General features: G+C 38.0%; 1 protein-coding gene across 3 annotated transcripts in view; it reads left to right on the forward strand.

The window, feature by feature from the left end:
- CPEB4 (cytoplasmic polyadenylation element binding protein 4) overlaps positions 1 to 13,830 on the forward strand; it is a 73,088-nt gene extending 59,258 nt beyond the window's left edge. For all 3 annotated transcript variants that reach the window (XM_006055388.4, XM_006055390.4, XM_006055389.4), the window contains 5 exons: positions 3,255 to 3,344; positions 3,705 to 3,823; positions 5,437 to 5,551; positions 6,677 to 6,858; positions 9,433 to 13,830. In XM_006055388.4, the coding sequence (XP_006055450.1) occupies positions 3,255 to 3,344; positions 3,705 to 3,823; positions 5,437 to 5,551; positions 6,677 to 6,858; positions 9,433 to 9,660 (734 nt within the window). In that variant the 3' untranslated portion in view covers positions 9,661 to 13,830. The remainder of the gene's footprint in view (positions 1 to 3,254; positions 3,345 to 3,704; positions 3,824 to 5,436; positions 5,552 to 6,676; positions 6,859 to 9,432) is intronic.
- Positions 13,831 to 16,557: the final 2,727 nt, after the last annotated feature.

Raw genomic sequence — 16,557 nt, forward strand, 5'->3', positions numbered from 1 at the left:
GAGCCCCGGATGGACTTCAGTGAGGAAACTATATGCTTTATACAAAAAAAGAAGACTGAATTTTATCTGACGTTGCTTAGGATAAACTCCTCCTCTTGCCCAGATAGTCTATATCTTTTTGGAAAATTACCAAGAGATCATAAATGTATCATTCCTAAAATTCTTGGCAGCCCAGGTAAATTTGACCACTTTGGCACAGGAAGTGGTTTAAACTGAGCAGAATTAATGGGGATTGTGTTAGTCATCCTGTTTTAGCCTCATACCACGTATGTCGATAAGTCAGTAGCAGTTTAGGTGGACAGGCCTTTATATTAAAATGTGAAATATGTATTTATGAAAAATACTATGTTCTGTATAATTATATGCTAAGAATCATAGAGTTTATGGGGCAGATGGGGCTAGAGGCAGATCACTTAGAACCTAATGAATTTTGTACCAGAAGCACTAACAAAAAGAGAATTAATACTTTGAAAAATAACTCAGACAGTTAAGCAAGTAGCTTACTATAGGACCTACTAGAGGCTGCCTCAGAGAATATTGAAAAGCACAAAACCAATAGAGCAGAAATTCTGGCTTCCGAGCTTGGAGACGACACAGATGAAAGTGGACCTCTGGGCCCCTGAGGAGTGCAAATTCTCAGGAGGTAGCCCTGAAAGCTTGCAGGGACACCTCTTTGACTAGAGAGCCTTGCTTGCTGTGCTCATTTTAATTTTCTTGTAATAGAGCTGAGGGGGTTCCTGCCTGCACATCACATAGGCTGGAGGCTTTTTCCCTTCTGCTGAAGATTATGGTTCTCCTACTAGGCTGGCCCACCTTGCGTACAAAGAGTCATTTGTGAACCAGTATGTCTAGGTTACACTGATATCACTCCCTTATTTAGTGATCTCACAGGGCTGAATGTAGACACAGGCGCTGCAGCAGTTCATACAGACGACTTCTTCACAATCTGGAGGAGGGGAGAACAGTCCTAGCAGACTGGAGTTTCAAAATGCTTCTCATCTCTCTTCTCTGTTCCCCTGTCCCGCCCTACTCCCAGATCTTCTCTGCACAGCTCACCTACTCTTTCTTAGAAGTTCCTTGGAAATTTATTTTCCTAAAGTCTGTTCATTAATTGTCCAAATATATAGTACAGCATGACTGGTGTCATTTACATTAATAGTAAAATATGATTAAGTTGTCCTTGTCCATCCCATGTCCCCTTTTCCTTCCTCTTAAGACTCAGAGGTGTTGATGTCCAAGGAGGATGGTTGGTGAGCAGGAAGAGGGTGCCAAGTGGAGGTGTGTCATAGACACACACGTGGAGGGGCCTGTGCCGAGGCCGCGGCAGCAGTGTGTGTGGGACCAGTAGATCAGGGCAGCACGGGCTATGTGCAGAGGTGGAGGGCAGAGGAGGCTGCCAGGGCAGCTCGCTGAAAGATGGGCTACGTTGAGCAAGGAAGCAAAAAATTGAGGATAGTGAGAGCTTGGTTTCTCATAGTAAGAAGGGAATTTACAAACAGGAGAAGAGGAAAGGCTAGAAGATGACATGAGATGTTGGAATGGACTTACAAGTACCAATATGAACTCATTTTTATAAATGTACACAGATACAGAAACAGTTATAAATATGTCTGTGTATGTTCATGTATTTCCTAGCTTTGTCCTCTGAGAAGACTTAGAAATAATAAATACCCGCTAACAATAACTAGAGGGAATACCCAAATCGGAGTTTTTAAGTATCTTTTGTCACTGAAAGGAACCAGGATATCTTGGAGGGGAAAAAAGGCTGATTCTGGGGCTAGGGCAGAGAAAGAACAAGATGAAAGCTTGGGGTATCTTCTTTGGTCAGATAGTATGGAAGCACTTGAAGAATGATGGGTGGAGGGGGTAAGTCAAAGGACATAGGAACCCCCCCACTGGCTGAATCAAGGGCAGTTTTGAGGACAAACTGAATAAATGAAAGAGAATCAAGTTCTGCTGCTGCTACTGCTGAGTCGCGTCAGTTGTGTCCAACTCTGTGCGACCCCATAGACGGCAGCCCACCAGGCTCCCCCATCCCTGGGATCCTCCAGGCAAGAACACTGGAGTGGGTTGCCATTTCCTTTTCCAGTGCATGAAAGGGAAAAGGGAACGTGAAGTCTCTCAGTCGTGTCTGACTCTTCGCGACGCCATAGACTGTAGCCTACCAGGCTCCTCCATCCATGGGATTTTCCAGGCAAGAGTACTGGAGTGGGGTGCCACTTCCTTCTCCAGAATCAGGTTATAGTCTATTGAATAAAATAGGTCCACACTGATATAAATAAATGCATGACTAAATAAATGGAGGAGAGGGGAACACTCTTCCTTACTGAATTATACTAACTAGTAAATGTAGAAAGGTTGATAGAAATAGATAACCAGCATTTGGCAGTTATCATTGTGGTAGTTGATATAGGCAGGAATCTTCAGTAAATGCCAGGCCTAATGAGGGAACAGGATATTGATGGTTAACACAGTATTCCCCCACAAAATATTGATCATATCCAAAGGGAAATGCTTTCCTTTTGGTGGAGAAATACAGACACTTAGCAACTCGACTAGCAGATCAAGATTAACATACCTTGTGAAAGGACAGGATGACATAGCATCATTATGATCGTTTTCCTGGTTGGAATACATAGGTCATGAGGAAACAAGTACAGACCTAGGTTGAGAGCCATCCTATAGAAGGAATGACCTGTATATTTTGAAGCTATCAGTTATAGAAAAGACAGGAAAGAATGAAGAACTATTGTAAACTGAAAACAATAGATACCCTCAGAACATGACATCTAAATGTAGCATGGTTCTAGATAGGATTCTGGATCAGAAAGGAAAAGAGAAATATTACTGTGACAGTTAAAAATGTGGATGGAGTCTGTGAATTGGGAGAATGTTGTATCCCTGTTGATTTCCTTATTGGAGGGGAGTTGTATGTTGGTACATAAGGGAGTGACCTTGCTTTGAGCAGGTGCCAGTAGTTGTATTTTGTGGTACTAGAGCATCACATCGGAAAAAGATGGTAGACCAATCGATAGATTCGTGCATCAGTAGAAGGAGAAAAGGGAAGAGGGGGAAGACAAATGCACAGATGTTAACAGTGGGGGGATCCAGATGAAGAGATGCAGGGGTACTGTTCTTGTAAATAGTAGATTTGAGACTGTTTTTTCTAAACTATTTCCCGAAATGGTCATAAGAATTTACATGAGAATTTACATAAGTATTTACATATACTTTTTTGGTTTGTTGTTTGTTAGATGAGATCACAGCCAGTTTTCGTCGCTTTGGCCCTTTGATTGTGGATTGGCCTCATAAAGCAGAGAGCAAATCCTATTTTCCTCCTAAAGGTAATTTCTCAGGATTCAAATACATGTGTAGTTTATCCTTATATTTTCTTTATAAGTGTTTGCCTTCAGTGTAAAACTGTTTGTTGCTAAACTAACATTTTTCCAAATGTGTTTTTAAAATTTCTACTTAATATATACTTTTAATTCGAATTTGATTTTACTCTAAAAGAGGTTTCAAGATAATACCAAATTGAACTTAATGTTGATACTGTCAGACTTTGGGTGAGATTAAGTTATAGGGGTTTTTGTTTATTTGTTTCATTTTTTTCTAACCTTTTCCTTACTTTTATGCTTCCTTTCACTTGAAGAATTATGAAAAAAATGGGAAAAATAAAAGTCTTTCAAAATTGTTTTTATTAGGCTATGCATTCCTGCTATTTCAAGATGAAAGCTCTGTTCAGGCTCTCATTGATGCGTGTATTGAAGAAGATGGAAAACTCTACCTGTGTGTATCAAGTCCCACTATCAAGGACAAGCCAGTAAGTGCAGTCTAGTATGAAAATAGCTTCTCATTTGTGCCTCTGTTTATTTTTCCTGAAAAATACACAGACATCTTAATGTATCTGTTAATTGAAACATTTGTAAGTAGAATCAAAATGAAAAAGTTTTGTTGTTGTCATTTTCCTAACCTTGACATTCTATATATTTGTGCATATTATTTTGACATTGAGTTTTTGGTTAACTAAAGTATTGGTGAATCTTTCTATTAAAAGATGTCACCTAGTATGCATTTGGAAAATATAAATTAGCTGAATTTCCTCTGAATAATAGAACTCAGAATCACAAATATACCTATCTTTCTCCTTCCTCTCTTTGGTCAGGATTTTACCCAGTACCATATGCAGCAAGTTATGTTATACAAATAACTTGATGCCTATGGTACTCTTGCCAAGTATTAATAAAATAAATTATGTATCTACATAAATGTACATTACATGTTGTTTTTTTTTGAAAGAGTTTTTATTATAAAATTTAGTCTTTTGGGAAGATCCCCTGGAGGAGGAAATGGCAACCCACTCCAGTATTCTTGCCTAGAAAATGCCATGGACAGAGGAGCCTGACAGGCTACTGTCCATGGGGTCACAGAGTCAGATATGACTTGAGCATATGCTCACACAGTCTTTAGGAATAGTAGCAATAGCAACTGGCCTGTTTTGACAAATCTGACAAACCACAATCTTTTATCCCTTGACCAGTACCTAGTGGTAGGGTCCATTTCGGGATGGAGGCTCCAGTAGGCTTAGCTCAAGCAGTAATTTGTGGAGCTCCTCTTGGTGTCTTGGGGTTGTCCCCAATTTTCTGTGTGGCTAGACTCTTTCCATTTGACTTTTTTGTCCCCTGCTGGTCCCCATAGGTATTTAATTTTGAAAACTTTGGGCCTTGAGACTTGGTTGGTATACCTGTTGGGAATATCCTGCTGTTAACCCCTTAGCCTTTGGTGTGGGCATTTGTAACGGTTATATAAATGCAAACAGTTAAATAGAGGTACTTGATTCTTGGTGTTGAAAAAGGCAAAAGATTTATATGACCTGAAGAGAAACCAGAGTATTGGTTAGTTTAAACGGACACACTGAAGTGTTTTATCATAATACATTTACTGTAGGTATCCATATTTTTATTTTGAAATGCTTTACAATGCAATAGATTTGTTAATATCAGGAGTAGTTTGCATTTCCTGGACATAGGTTTGGACACACAACCCTAGTTTCTTAGCGCTGTATACTAATCAACGTCAAATACCATGCTAAATTTAAATTATATGGCTGCTGAGGGGTTGGCTAGGATATAAGCCCAAATACGCTGTAAAATAGTTAATTAACTTATAGATAATTAAGGTCGTATTACTGTTAAGCAGTTTGGTTTATAATAGGCAATTAAATTGAACTTTCCAGCCTTGGTTAGATTACTTTTAAAAATTAAATGAAGTGTTGGGATATGCTTTTAAGTCTTTTTTGGTTTTCCGGTTTTATTGATGTTTAATTATATAAATTACAGCTTTGTAAAGTAAAATATTCTGTAATAATTGTAAACTTGATTTCCACATAAATTGCCTGTGTTGAGACTGAGACACTTTGGTTTGCACACTCCCTAGGTACAGATTCGACCTTGGAATCTCAGTGACAGTGACTTCGTGATGGATGGTTCACAGCCTCTTGACCCACGAAAAACTATATTTGTTGGTGGTGTTCCCCGACCATTGCGAGCTGGTATGATTCAACAGAGCAACAAAAACTCTGTTTATCCTTTAGCATAAGAAATAGCTTATAAAGATTTTTTTAGGATAAGTTTTCCATAAACATTTGAGTTAATGTCTTAATAGTGAGAGTCCTGGACTCCAAGTGTCTTAGCTTGAATTCATGTGTTCTGTTCCAGTTTAACAGCTGAATAACTTTGGACAAATTGATTTCTCTAATTCTCAGTTTCCTCATCTGTCAAATGGAATTATAAGTATGTCCTTTATGTAGAGCTGTTCTGAGGATTAAATGAGGTAGCAGATGCCTGGTGCTTAGTGCAGGGTCCCATCATGCTCATGCTCATCACTCTCATCATCATCCAGGAGAGAAAGCCCTTCCGGGACGGGCTAGGTATCGAGATGTTCACTGTTTGTTCCCATGACCCCATGTGCTCAACGGCTACTTACTGAGCGCTGAAATTTACAGCCAGGTTCTCAGCTGTGCATCTTGTTTTTAGAGCAGTACTCACAGAAGAAATTTCATCCTTAACTTCAAATAATATGAGTTTTAATATTATCAGTGAGATGAAGAACATAAAATGAATAAGAATGCCATTTCAAAATTGTAACATTTCGTGGAGAATAAGATTCATTTATTATTTCAAATTTAAATTTGGCAAATAGCTAGACTGTAGGGAAAGGTAAAAGGGTTTTAATGGAAATCTTCTCAAAGGACTCCCAGAGAGTCTACCAGTTAGCTTTCTAGTGTTAAATGATTATTAAGCATTACATTGTTAACTGGTAAATTTACAGTGGCATCATGGTATGGAGCAGATAGACCAGGGTACCAAGTCCAGCACAACCACTTTACTTCCCGTGACCTTGCGTAGGTTGATCATTCTCTCTGTGCCTCAGTTTCTCCAGGAAATCACTACCTATGTCATAGGGTTGTTTAGATTATATGTGAAACACTCAGCAGAGTCCCTGTCCTTAGTCACAGTAGATTAAAATGAACACAACGGACAACTGATTATAATAACTAGTTTCATTTTAATAATTACTATAATGATGGGCAGATTAGCTTCTTTCAATGAAACCTTTGGTGAGCCAGATGTTGTTTCCTGGTCTCAAATGTCCTCTCTACTCCTTCCATATGTAGTGGAGCTCGCCATGATAATGGACCGGCTGTACGGAGGCGTGTGCTATGCTGGGATTGATACCGACCCTGAGCTGAAATACCCCAAAGGAGCTGGGCGAGTCGCATTCTCTAATCAACAGAGTTACATAGCTGCTATCAGTGCCCGCTTCGTGCAGCTGCAGCATGGAGAGATAGATAAACGGGTGAGTCCTGGACTGCATTCTGGGGAGTTCTCAGAATGGCCCTCCGTGTCATTGCCAGGCTCAGAATGGGTGACTTTTACATGACAGTGAAGTGACAGCTGACTTATGCCCATTGGGTCCACTAGATGCAAGTTCTAGAGCGTATCTAAGAACTTCCTGTGGACTTTTTTTGTCTCTTAGTGTTCTGAGTAGCCTAACAAAATACTCAAGTCACTTTGCTTGAGTCCACTTAATCTTTCCTAAGCTATCACCTCCATCCATTCATTTACTCAGTTAGTCACTCAATAAATATTTAACAAATCCTTTGTACTTCATTATATTAAGTATATAGATTTGAATGCCTTTGACATCTCCTCACCTTTTTTTTTTTTAACCTTGGATATCAAGAATACCTCAACAAGCCCTATTTTCCTATTCTCTATGTAACAAATGACTGAATAATTCACTTCAAGGACTGTGTCTAAGAAATAATATTTCATTATAACAGATCAAGTAGAAGAACACAGAACCCTTCCGTTTGTAATCTCTTTTACCACCTGAAATTTGGTGGTAGTTCATTAGAATTATTTTCACACTTTAAATTCCTCTTTGTTGTGTTTATCCTCTGCATCAGAAGGCTGGAGAAAACCTCAGAGAGAACTCTTCTGTCTTTTAATGTATTGTATTTGAGACTCTGTGTTCCCTATGTGTCTTCTTTGCATTCACAAATTTCTTAGCTTTGTGTTTCATGCATTCAACAAATACTTTAGTGCCTAGGGCAAGAAGTCTGTGTACTCATGGGTTTACGTTCTGGTGGATGGAGTGTGGCCTGTGAACCGACTGCTCGTCAGTAAATGGTTTGCTGTGAGTTTGTATTGAGATAGGAATTTACCCTAGAATGTGAATCCACTGCACTAGGGAGCACAGTGTTTAGTTCAGTTGAGACTTTTTCACAGAAAGACCTTCTTGAAGAAAGCAGTGCGTTGATTTTCACTCTGGTGTCAACTCCTTATTTCATGCCAGACTGGTGCTTTGGTTAGGGCTGACTGAGATATCCAGCACTCCAAAGCCCTATGCTCAAAAGTCTTTAGTGATTGACCGTATTGTGACTTTCTCAATTTAGTACGTAAAAACTGTCAGTCACTAGTGGTTTATATGGGAGAAGGAAATGGCAACCCACTCCAGTATTCTTGCCTGGAGAATCCTGTGGACAGAGGAGCCTGGAGGCCTGCTGTCCATAGGGTCGCACAGAGTCGGACACGACTGAAGCGACTTAGCAGCAGCAGCCGTGGTTTACATTTACTGCTTATGTTCCATTTCATGTACATTCCACATAAGTGGTAGCTGAAAATTTCTCATCCTAGTGGTCATCATACTGTGAATATATTAAAGAGAAAGGTATAGATCTGTTAATAAACATGGAGGAAGAGGGCAGGATTAGTTGCTGTATGTATTAACATACCTCCTTGATTTTTATTTGCACTAAAAAATATGTACATTTGAGTAAACAGTGTCTCCCACCTCATTGCTTCATTCCATCATCAGTTTAGGAGTTGTAAGGTTAGCCATTAGAAATTCAGACTTAATTTGTATTCCGCTAGGATCTCCAGTTCTTTGGCCAGTTTTCTTGCCACACTGTAGATGTTATGGAATGGCCTCGGGGCCAGAAGCCTAATCTTCTTGTTACATCTGCTCTTCGGGCCTTCTGTGTCACTCCTCTTTTTGTTCATGGTCTGCCTTCATCAGGATTCCTTGTCAGAAATGGATGGCAGCAGTGGTAGTGATAGCCTGGTGTAAGGGAGTTTCAATCGTGAGTTTCTCCAAGACTAAAAATAACCAACTCTTTTTCTCACTGGAGAATTAAGAGCCAGGTTATTTTTAATGCTTGAGAGGCTCAAATGACAGATCAGCCTATTGAACGCTGGAACAGACCCAGTTTTATAAATTTACCTCTGACTTTTAGACTGAAGTAAACCATTCTTCCTGACAAAGAACAAAGCAAGGTTTTAGATTATGAGTACTATGGCTGTGTCTGGTTTTCCTGGAGTTTGAGGTTTGTGATTATAACCCAAGATGTGTACCCTGTAAATAGAAACCATGACCTTCTTACAGCTCAGAGGCTTACAGTGTAGAAGTCAGGCAGCTTCCCTCTGATTTGTACATTGATGTGCTATTTTGTGGCTCTGGGAATCTCTTAGTTGGTCTTGTGCAAATTATAATTCCACGTATGACGAGAATCCAGATCCACTAATTAAAGTGATGGTTTGTGTCTATGAAAACTCTCCCGTGGGTTTAACCTTGTAATGTTCTTAAACATTAAGTTGGCTTCACTTTTAAATTTATGCTGGAACCTTGTCTTTCATTTGAAAACTCTTTAATTAATAAGACAAAAATGTAAAATAATGGGCATAAAAACCTTACTAGTTGCTTAAAAGATGATAATTTAATTTCAGTAGAGGAGTTATTGAGCCTTCCTTTTGGACACCTTGGCACAGATTCATTCAGACAGTGGATGGAAATGTACACACACAGTCTGAGTTGCTAGGTCCATTCACTGAGAAGTGTTCAACGTCTTTCTTTTATTTTTGATTGCAGGTGGAAGTTAAGCCATATGTCTTGGATGATCAGCTGTGTGATGAATGTCAGGGGGCCCGTTGTGGGGGAAAATTTGCTCCATTTTTCTGTGCTAATGTTACCTGTCTGCAGTATTACTGTGAATATTGCTGGGCTGCTATTCATTCTCGTGCTGGCAGGGAATTCCACAAGCCCCTGGTGAAGGAAGGTGGTGACCGTCCTCGACATATTTCATTCCGCTGGAACTAAAGGATAACTACAGTGCTCATTTTCAGGCCTCAGAATAAGTGCACTCTTCTGTTAATTCTGCCCCCTTCCTCAACCTCTTCACACTGGCATGTCCTTTTGTGCAGTCTGTAACTTAACAGTAGTCTAACAGAGAGAATGACCTATAATATAGGTGTTTTGTAGATTCCCGTGTCACTGAAAACAAGATGTATGAACTCCTTTTTTGTATTGCCATCATGTTGCATGGAAGTTTCATTCTCTTGTTTTGCTGGAGACTAAGAGGATCCAAACTTCCTGCAGCATTTTCTTAGAGGAGAGAGAGAAATATTAAAAGAAAAATGAAACAATAGAGTATTTTGGGTTTTTAATTAAATTATTGTTGATAATATAACAGATAAGAATACTTTTATTAAAATAACCACGTAACAATAACACTATCAGTCTCTCCTGATGCGGGGTTTCCCCCAGGGAAGTGCTTTTGCCTTTCTCTTTCTTTTCTTTCATCTTTTTTGCCTTTTTTTCCCATTCCCTTTCTGTTCTTTCAACAGCAGTGGAGGGAGTTAACAATTATTAACAGGAAAGAGCATGTTAAAGCAAACACAAATGCATGAGCAAGATTGAAGCAGCATTATACCTAATTTTAAGGGTTTAGAGGCAGAATATCATTGCATTATGCCTCAAAGTTACTACCACATCAGAAAAAAAAGTAAAGTAGGCAGAGCTAGATTTATTTTCTTTTAAACAGGTTTTTAAATTTAGAATGTAAAAGTTGGGTACATTTATTTCTGAGGGGAGTGCACTTATTTATTTTTAAACTTTTACTTATCCGGTCACAGCCCCAGGAAACCTACCAAAGCTAGAGTTAATGACAACTGGTGGGAAAACTAGCATTTCCTCTCCTAAAGAACAAATGTATAAATTTTATTTTTGATGTTATATATAAACTCTATATCCTAATTTCCTAACACTCATCAGGTGTCAGCCTTTGCTCTCCATTTTGACATTAAAAAAAAGCAAGCAAACAGATCAAGAGATACCTCAAGGATATCATTTTTGATTTTGTTAGACTACCATGTGTAGCCAAAACTGGAAGACAAAACCAATATTCAAATTGGCTGCTGATTGGCTTACTTTTAGATTTAAAGTTAGTTTGGATATCCTGTAATTTAGTTGTAACATAGAAAATGAAAACAAAAAGTAGTTGCAAACTGTTTTGCACTGTTGAACTAAGTAACTGTGTAAATCTGTGCAAAGGTACGTATGTTTATCTTACTCTTCCTATAAAATAAAATAACATTACAGTTTCAGAATTTAGCATGGGACATAGTCAGTGTTTGAAGTGCCAACTTCATCAAGTAATGCATGCTTTATTATAAATAAAACTCTATCTTTTGAAAGGCGTTATTATGTGTTGAACAGTATGCTTCAGGGGTAAATTGAAAAATAGTCTCTTGAAGCCCTGGTCATTGGCAGTAACTTTTATTTTAATGGACATTTTCTTATGAAATGCCCTATCCACCATGGAAAGGATTATTATCATCTGTGCAAAACATTAAAAACAAAAATCTAATGGCAATCTTGCTAGTTGTGCTACCTATCAGTACCATCTTGGATCCTTCAAAACCAAAGACTTGCCCTAGCACTGCGGTGAAACCACCTGACTGATGACCCCTACTGATCATGTTTAGGAAAAGCAATCCTTTATTTTTAATCCAGGCTTTAATGAACTGTATACCTGTTAAGTTCCAAAGGTCAAAATGGAGGCATTTGCTGTCTAACAGTCAGACACGAGAAAGGGAGCTGCTTATTAAAGAATCCCCTGCAAATATTGAAAGCGGTCATGTGAACGGAGGGTGCTCTTGTGTAGCTGGTCAGGGACTTTTTCTTTTCTCCTGAGTGACGTAATTCTAATTGGAATGCTCATTTGCCTCTTCTTCTTCTTTTCAACGCTTGTAGGTGGCTTGGGGTGTGCTGTCGTGCTGTTCCTACTCAGTAAACAGGTGTGATGAGCTAACAAGAAATAACACTGTTTGAGAACTAGCTTTGAATAATAATTTTTCCCTTTGTACATGACCTGCTGAATTTCGGTACAGTGTTTTGTAGCTGACTTATTTTGTCATGCACATAATGTATATTTGTTATGCACTACTTTTGTATATCTTGTTTTTCCAACAGTGAACATTTTTAGGCACACTTTTCACTGACGGGATATCTCTTTATGCAATACCTCAATTTTTCATATTGCAAAGAGTAGCTTTTTGTACTTTTATTACTGAGAGATCTTCATATACTTCATTTTTTAATATAAATAATTTTAATAAATTTTATTTTCTTATATTCTGCTTTTTATACATTTCAGTGCTCTGCATACATTTTAAATTATGAATGTTGTGCACTGGCAATGCTATTTTAGAGTCTGCAGAGAAGAGAAAGCATGTTGCTTAAACATCCTTCCCCAGCACCAGCTATTGGTGTACCTATAATTTAAGAGATAGTCTATGTAAAGTAACAAATTAATGAAAAAAAATTCGCATGAAAATGACAGATAACACTGTAGTTCCTAAAAAAAAAAATTAAATGCATAAGCATAGGGTAGAAATTTAAAATAACAAAATTGTCTACAGCTTCTTACTAAGTTTTTAAAATTATTCATAATGCAGACATTTTTGGTGAATGTTTAGCCATTTTTAATATTAATAAATTGATGTTAAGTGTTTGATTCAGAGATGTCTGCTCTTTTAAATTATATATAAAGAAAAAAAATAGCCTGCCGTGGGACAGGTGTGTAATGTTAGTATGCATGACTAATGTAAGAAATTGTTATTCTACTAATATTTACTTGTGATTGTGTGACAAGCGTGTTTACAGATTATTTGGTTACACTTCAATTTACAGGGCATAAACAATTATTATCTATTACTCTGAACTTTATTGATTACATGTCCTTCAGATTACATGGGATTGTAGTTGGGAGTTACCATGTAACTCAAAACATAATTAACATGTAATTAGTTTACAGATTTTAGGGTATCACTTCAATTTACCAAGCATGTAGTTCTAGCGCACTAGCATGGCACCAGCCATGTACTTACAATGTAGTTACAGAGTAATTACATGGTTATTTTTGCAATGTAAAATAAAGTGTTTCTGATTATTTTCTATGTAAAGGAACCCTCTCCCTTGCCCTTCTGGTCCCCACGCTTTGGTATAATATATATACTTCTCCATACACAGACCTCTGCAGAATGCAAAATAAAACTTGCAGTGAATGAATTTAGCATTTTATGAGAGTGCTGTTGGAAAGACTTGATAATTCACCCTTTTTGTTTTGAAGAGTTGAATCTTCTGTTAAAAGGTGATTTAAAACTTGAATGTGATGAATTGTGGCAAGTTAACTTCAAGTTATGTGCAATACTTATTTCAAACTTTTGAAAGATCTTTGCAGTGTAATTCTTTGTTTTTAATTGCAGACATTTAAAAATGTCATTTTCTACTGTTAAGAGTAATCCTCTTTCTTGCTGGTGTTTCTAAAGAAAAGAATCAGAAATCAATCTTTCTACTAATGTAAATTTGAAATTATTTTTAAAAATGGAATAAAAGAGGTTTTGGTCATTTGCTTTATTTTATTATCTTATTTTAAAGCTACTGTGATTGATAGCATTGTAAGAATTGGGACAATATTGTATTCAACTGTTTTATTTTTTATATTTTTAAAATTTAAAGTATAATTAGTTTTTATAATTTTCATCAGATTTTTGTTATATTTTTTGGAAGTGAAACTTTTAGCAAGTGGGTGTCTAGTTTTTACTAATCCCTAATGTTTTTTTTCCAGTGTATTGCTCATATTATCAGAAGGAAAAGTTATTTAAGTATGTCAGTTAATTGTACTACTTGGCTGAATTTCCATATAGTTTTTACTGTGTATGGGGAGGTTGTAGTATTTATTATAGCATTTTAAATAAGGGTAATTCATTTTTTATTAAAGTCATTTTCACGTTAAGTTCCTATTTTTGTATGTTCTACTCTTAAGTTATATAACACAGTTCCTTTTTTAAAAGAGTTCATTTGTTGAAGTGCTAGTGGAAAATTAATGTTATTAAATAGTTTGCAAATGACTATTTATACCAGTATGCGTATAATTTTTAAATATTTGTAATGTGAGATGTTGAATGAATAAAACTTTTAACTCAGCTTTCTTTTAATATACTTATTTATTTTCAACATAAGTAGATTGTGCTTCCAGGGTTGGGAATATAACATTTAAAAAATATTAGGAACATATTCTTTGGCCAAAGCAGAAGAAACTGAAATGAAAAGATGTTGGTCATATAAGTGCTCCTGGCAGATGTGCCTTGCTTATGCAGACACCTAAATGTCAGTGGCTGTTGTCTTTGGCCTGCACAGTTGCTTCACAAGCTGCCCTGCAGAGGTCTTTTTGTCTGTAGTCTTCAGCGTGTGTGTGAGGCCTGAGCCCGCGACCCCAGTGTTCAGTCATCTGCTTAAGGCCAACTGTCTGATGAAAGTAGGGGAACACATGTGTACTTAACAGGGAAAGTCAGTATCTGAGAGGGTCAGTTTTGAGTCTTTGTCAGTGAAGAGTCTTGATTTCTGGCCATGCCAGCAAGAAGATCTGGGTTAACAAGTCTCTCTTGAATGTTAACCCTCCAGTTCCTCCGTATATCCTCACACCACAGGATGTGGCCTCTGGGATTATATTCTCTACAGCATGTGAATTTAAAGTATTATCTTTGGGTTGGTCCATAAATCATGTGGACCATTGAGTACTGTGGTGTGTTAGTCATTTATATGTTCGACTGCATTTTCAAGCTTTTAAGGGTTTTGTTTTTGTTGTTTAGTCACTGACTCTTTGTGACCCCATGGTCGGTAGCCCACCAGACTCCTCTGACCATGGGATTTCCCAGGCTAGAATACTTGAGTGGGTTGCCATTTCCTTTTCCAGGGGATCTTCCCGACCAAGGGATTGAACCCACATACCTAGAACCTAATACTAAAATATATCCCATTGTGTAAAATTTAATTTCTACTCCTTCTTACTTTAAGCATAGTATTCTTAAGACTGGAAGAAGCAGTTCTTGTCCTTAGACAAATGGACTCAGGGGGTCTTTTGCTTCTAAATTGCCTAAATATTCCCAGTATGCAACTCTTTCAACTATAGGGGTTTTTGATAGTAGTAACCAAACCCAGCAGTGCGTAGGACCCCCTAAGAATACTGGGTCACAGAAGCTTTGGCTGACAGTATGTTCAGAGTTCAGTGACGTGCCCTTGAGACAGCCCTAGCGACGTAGGAGAATGTGGGTGACATTTGGTTGCCACCTCTGCAATATCCCTGGACTTTCTGGCATGGTTTCAGCACTGTAGGGGTAGGGGGTAAGACATAGGTAGATTTAGCTTCTTTATTTCAGGAAATACTTAACTTAGGCAAGTGCTATATCAACTATAAGTGATGTAACAACTATATCTTGAGATAATATATAGGTGAAATACTTATGGTGTCCTAAGTCTCAGAATGGTGAATCTGGAAAGGGCAAGGTTATAAGGGTTGCATTTTCTTATTTTATTCACTGGTCACTTACCTAAATCCAGCCAACAAGGAACGCTCTATTCCATTCTTAACTGTTCTTAACAATGAAGTTATTTCATAACTTCTTTGGTAACAGGTTTATATTCACACCCAGTCCAGAAGGAAAATAAGTCATTTTGTTAGGATTTTTTTTTTTTTCAAGTTTGAGAAATACTTAAAAGTTGGCTCAAAAGTCTGCGAAAGTAAATCCCTGATTTTAAAAATTAAGGAGCATTGAAGATGTCAGTGAAGTGAGTCAAACACATTTCAGGGATTATTTTTCTGAAGTATGTACTGATAGAAAAATAAAAAACTTTTAATATTTGTTTCCCAAATTCTGATCTTCGGAGCACTAAGATAGTCCTTACCATGAGCAAGGACAAAAAAAAAAAAAAAAAAAAAATTATTAACTTAGAAAGTAAAGCATCCTGTTTCTTAGAAAATAGGCAGTTGGGTTGGCTTTGAGTTCTGCAGTGAAGAAAACCTATTTGCTTTGTTTCAAATGTTTTTCCCCTAAAATTGCTCAGACTGTGGAACACTGTCTCCAGGTAATACAGGATCCTGTGGCACTTGGGTATTTGGGGGTACCCTGCTTTACGTGTTATTATGTTTGCTGGCATCAGCCTTAGAACCCCACTTTGGATGGCGTTCTACAAGGGCTCCTGTTCCTGCCCTGGCCGAGTCTTATCCTCGCCTGTTACCACGTTCTGCACTGAACTTGGACTCGATGTACTTGCCTAACCTCTAACCCCTGTCCCATTCCCAGTTGAGCTCCTTCTCCCCTCCTCCCTCTGTTCCCACCCCAGGAGAAAAAGAGGAGATTAGTCTGCAGCATGAACTATCAGCTTGCAAAGCTATTTTGATTATGCTCCTCTCTGGCTCAGATCAAGCCTTATGTCTCATGAGTGCCACAAATACCACGTCACCCACAAAACCTGTGCTGTGAATCGGCCTTCTGTGGGATGCTGTCTGCGTTTCTGGGAAAGCCTATCACTTCTGTCCTTTAAAAATGTCCTTTGCCAACTTCCGTCAGCACACACTCCCACCCCATGCTCTGAATAGGGACCACAAGCTTCAGATAAATGAGAAATCAGAACACGCACATTTGTGCCCCACTATGAACTCCTTATCTGGCAGCACTCATCCAGCCTCTTTTATTAGAGAACATTTTGTTTTGGCATGCCCGAGTCTTTTTTGGTGTTTTTTAACTTCGAATCTTTTTCTAGTCAAATCAGGTGTCGTTGGCTGGCTGGGGGAAAAAAAAGTGTCACTGTGATTCATTATGGTGACCAGAATTGGACAAGTACAGTTTGTCTCGAAGAAGTTAAAAATGAACA

The sequence above is a fragment of the Bubalus bubalis genome, chromosome 19, assembly GCF_019923935.1.
Source record: "Bubalus bubalis isolate 160015118507 breed Murrah chromosome 19, NDDB_SH_1, whole genome shotgun sequence".
Classification (NCBI taxonomy): Eukaryota; Metazoa; Chordata; class Mammalia; order Artiodactyla; family Bovidae; genus Bubalus; species Bubalus bubalis.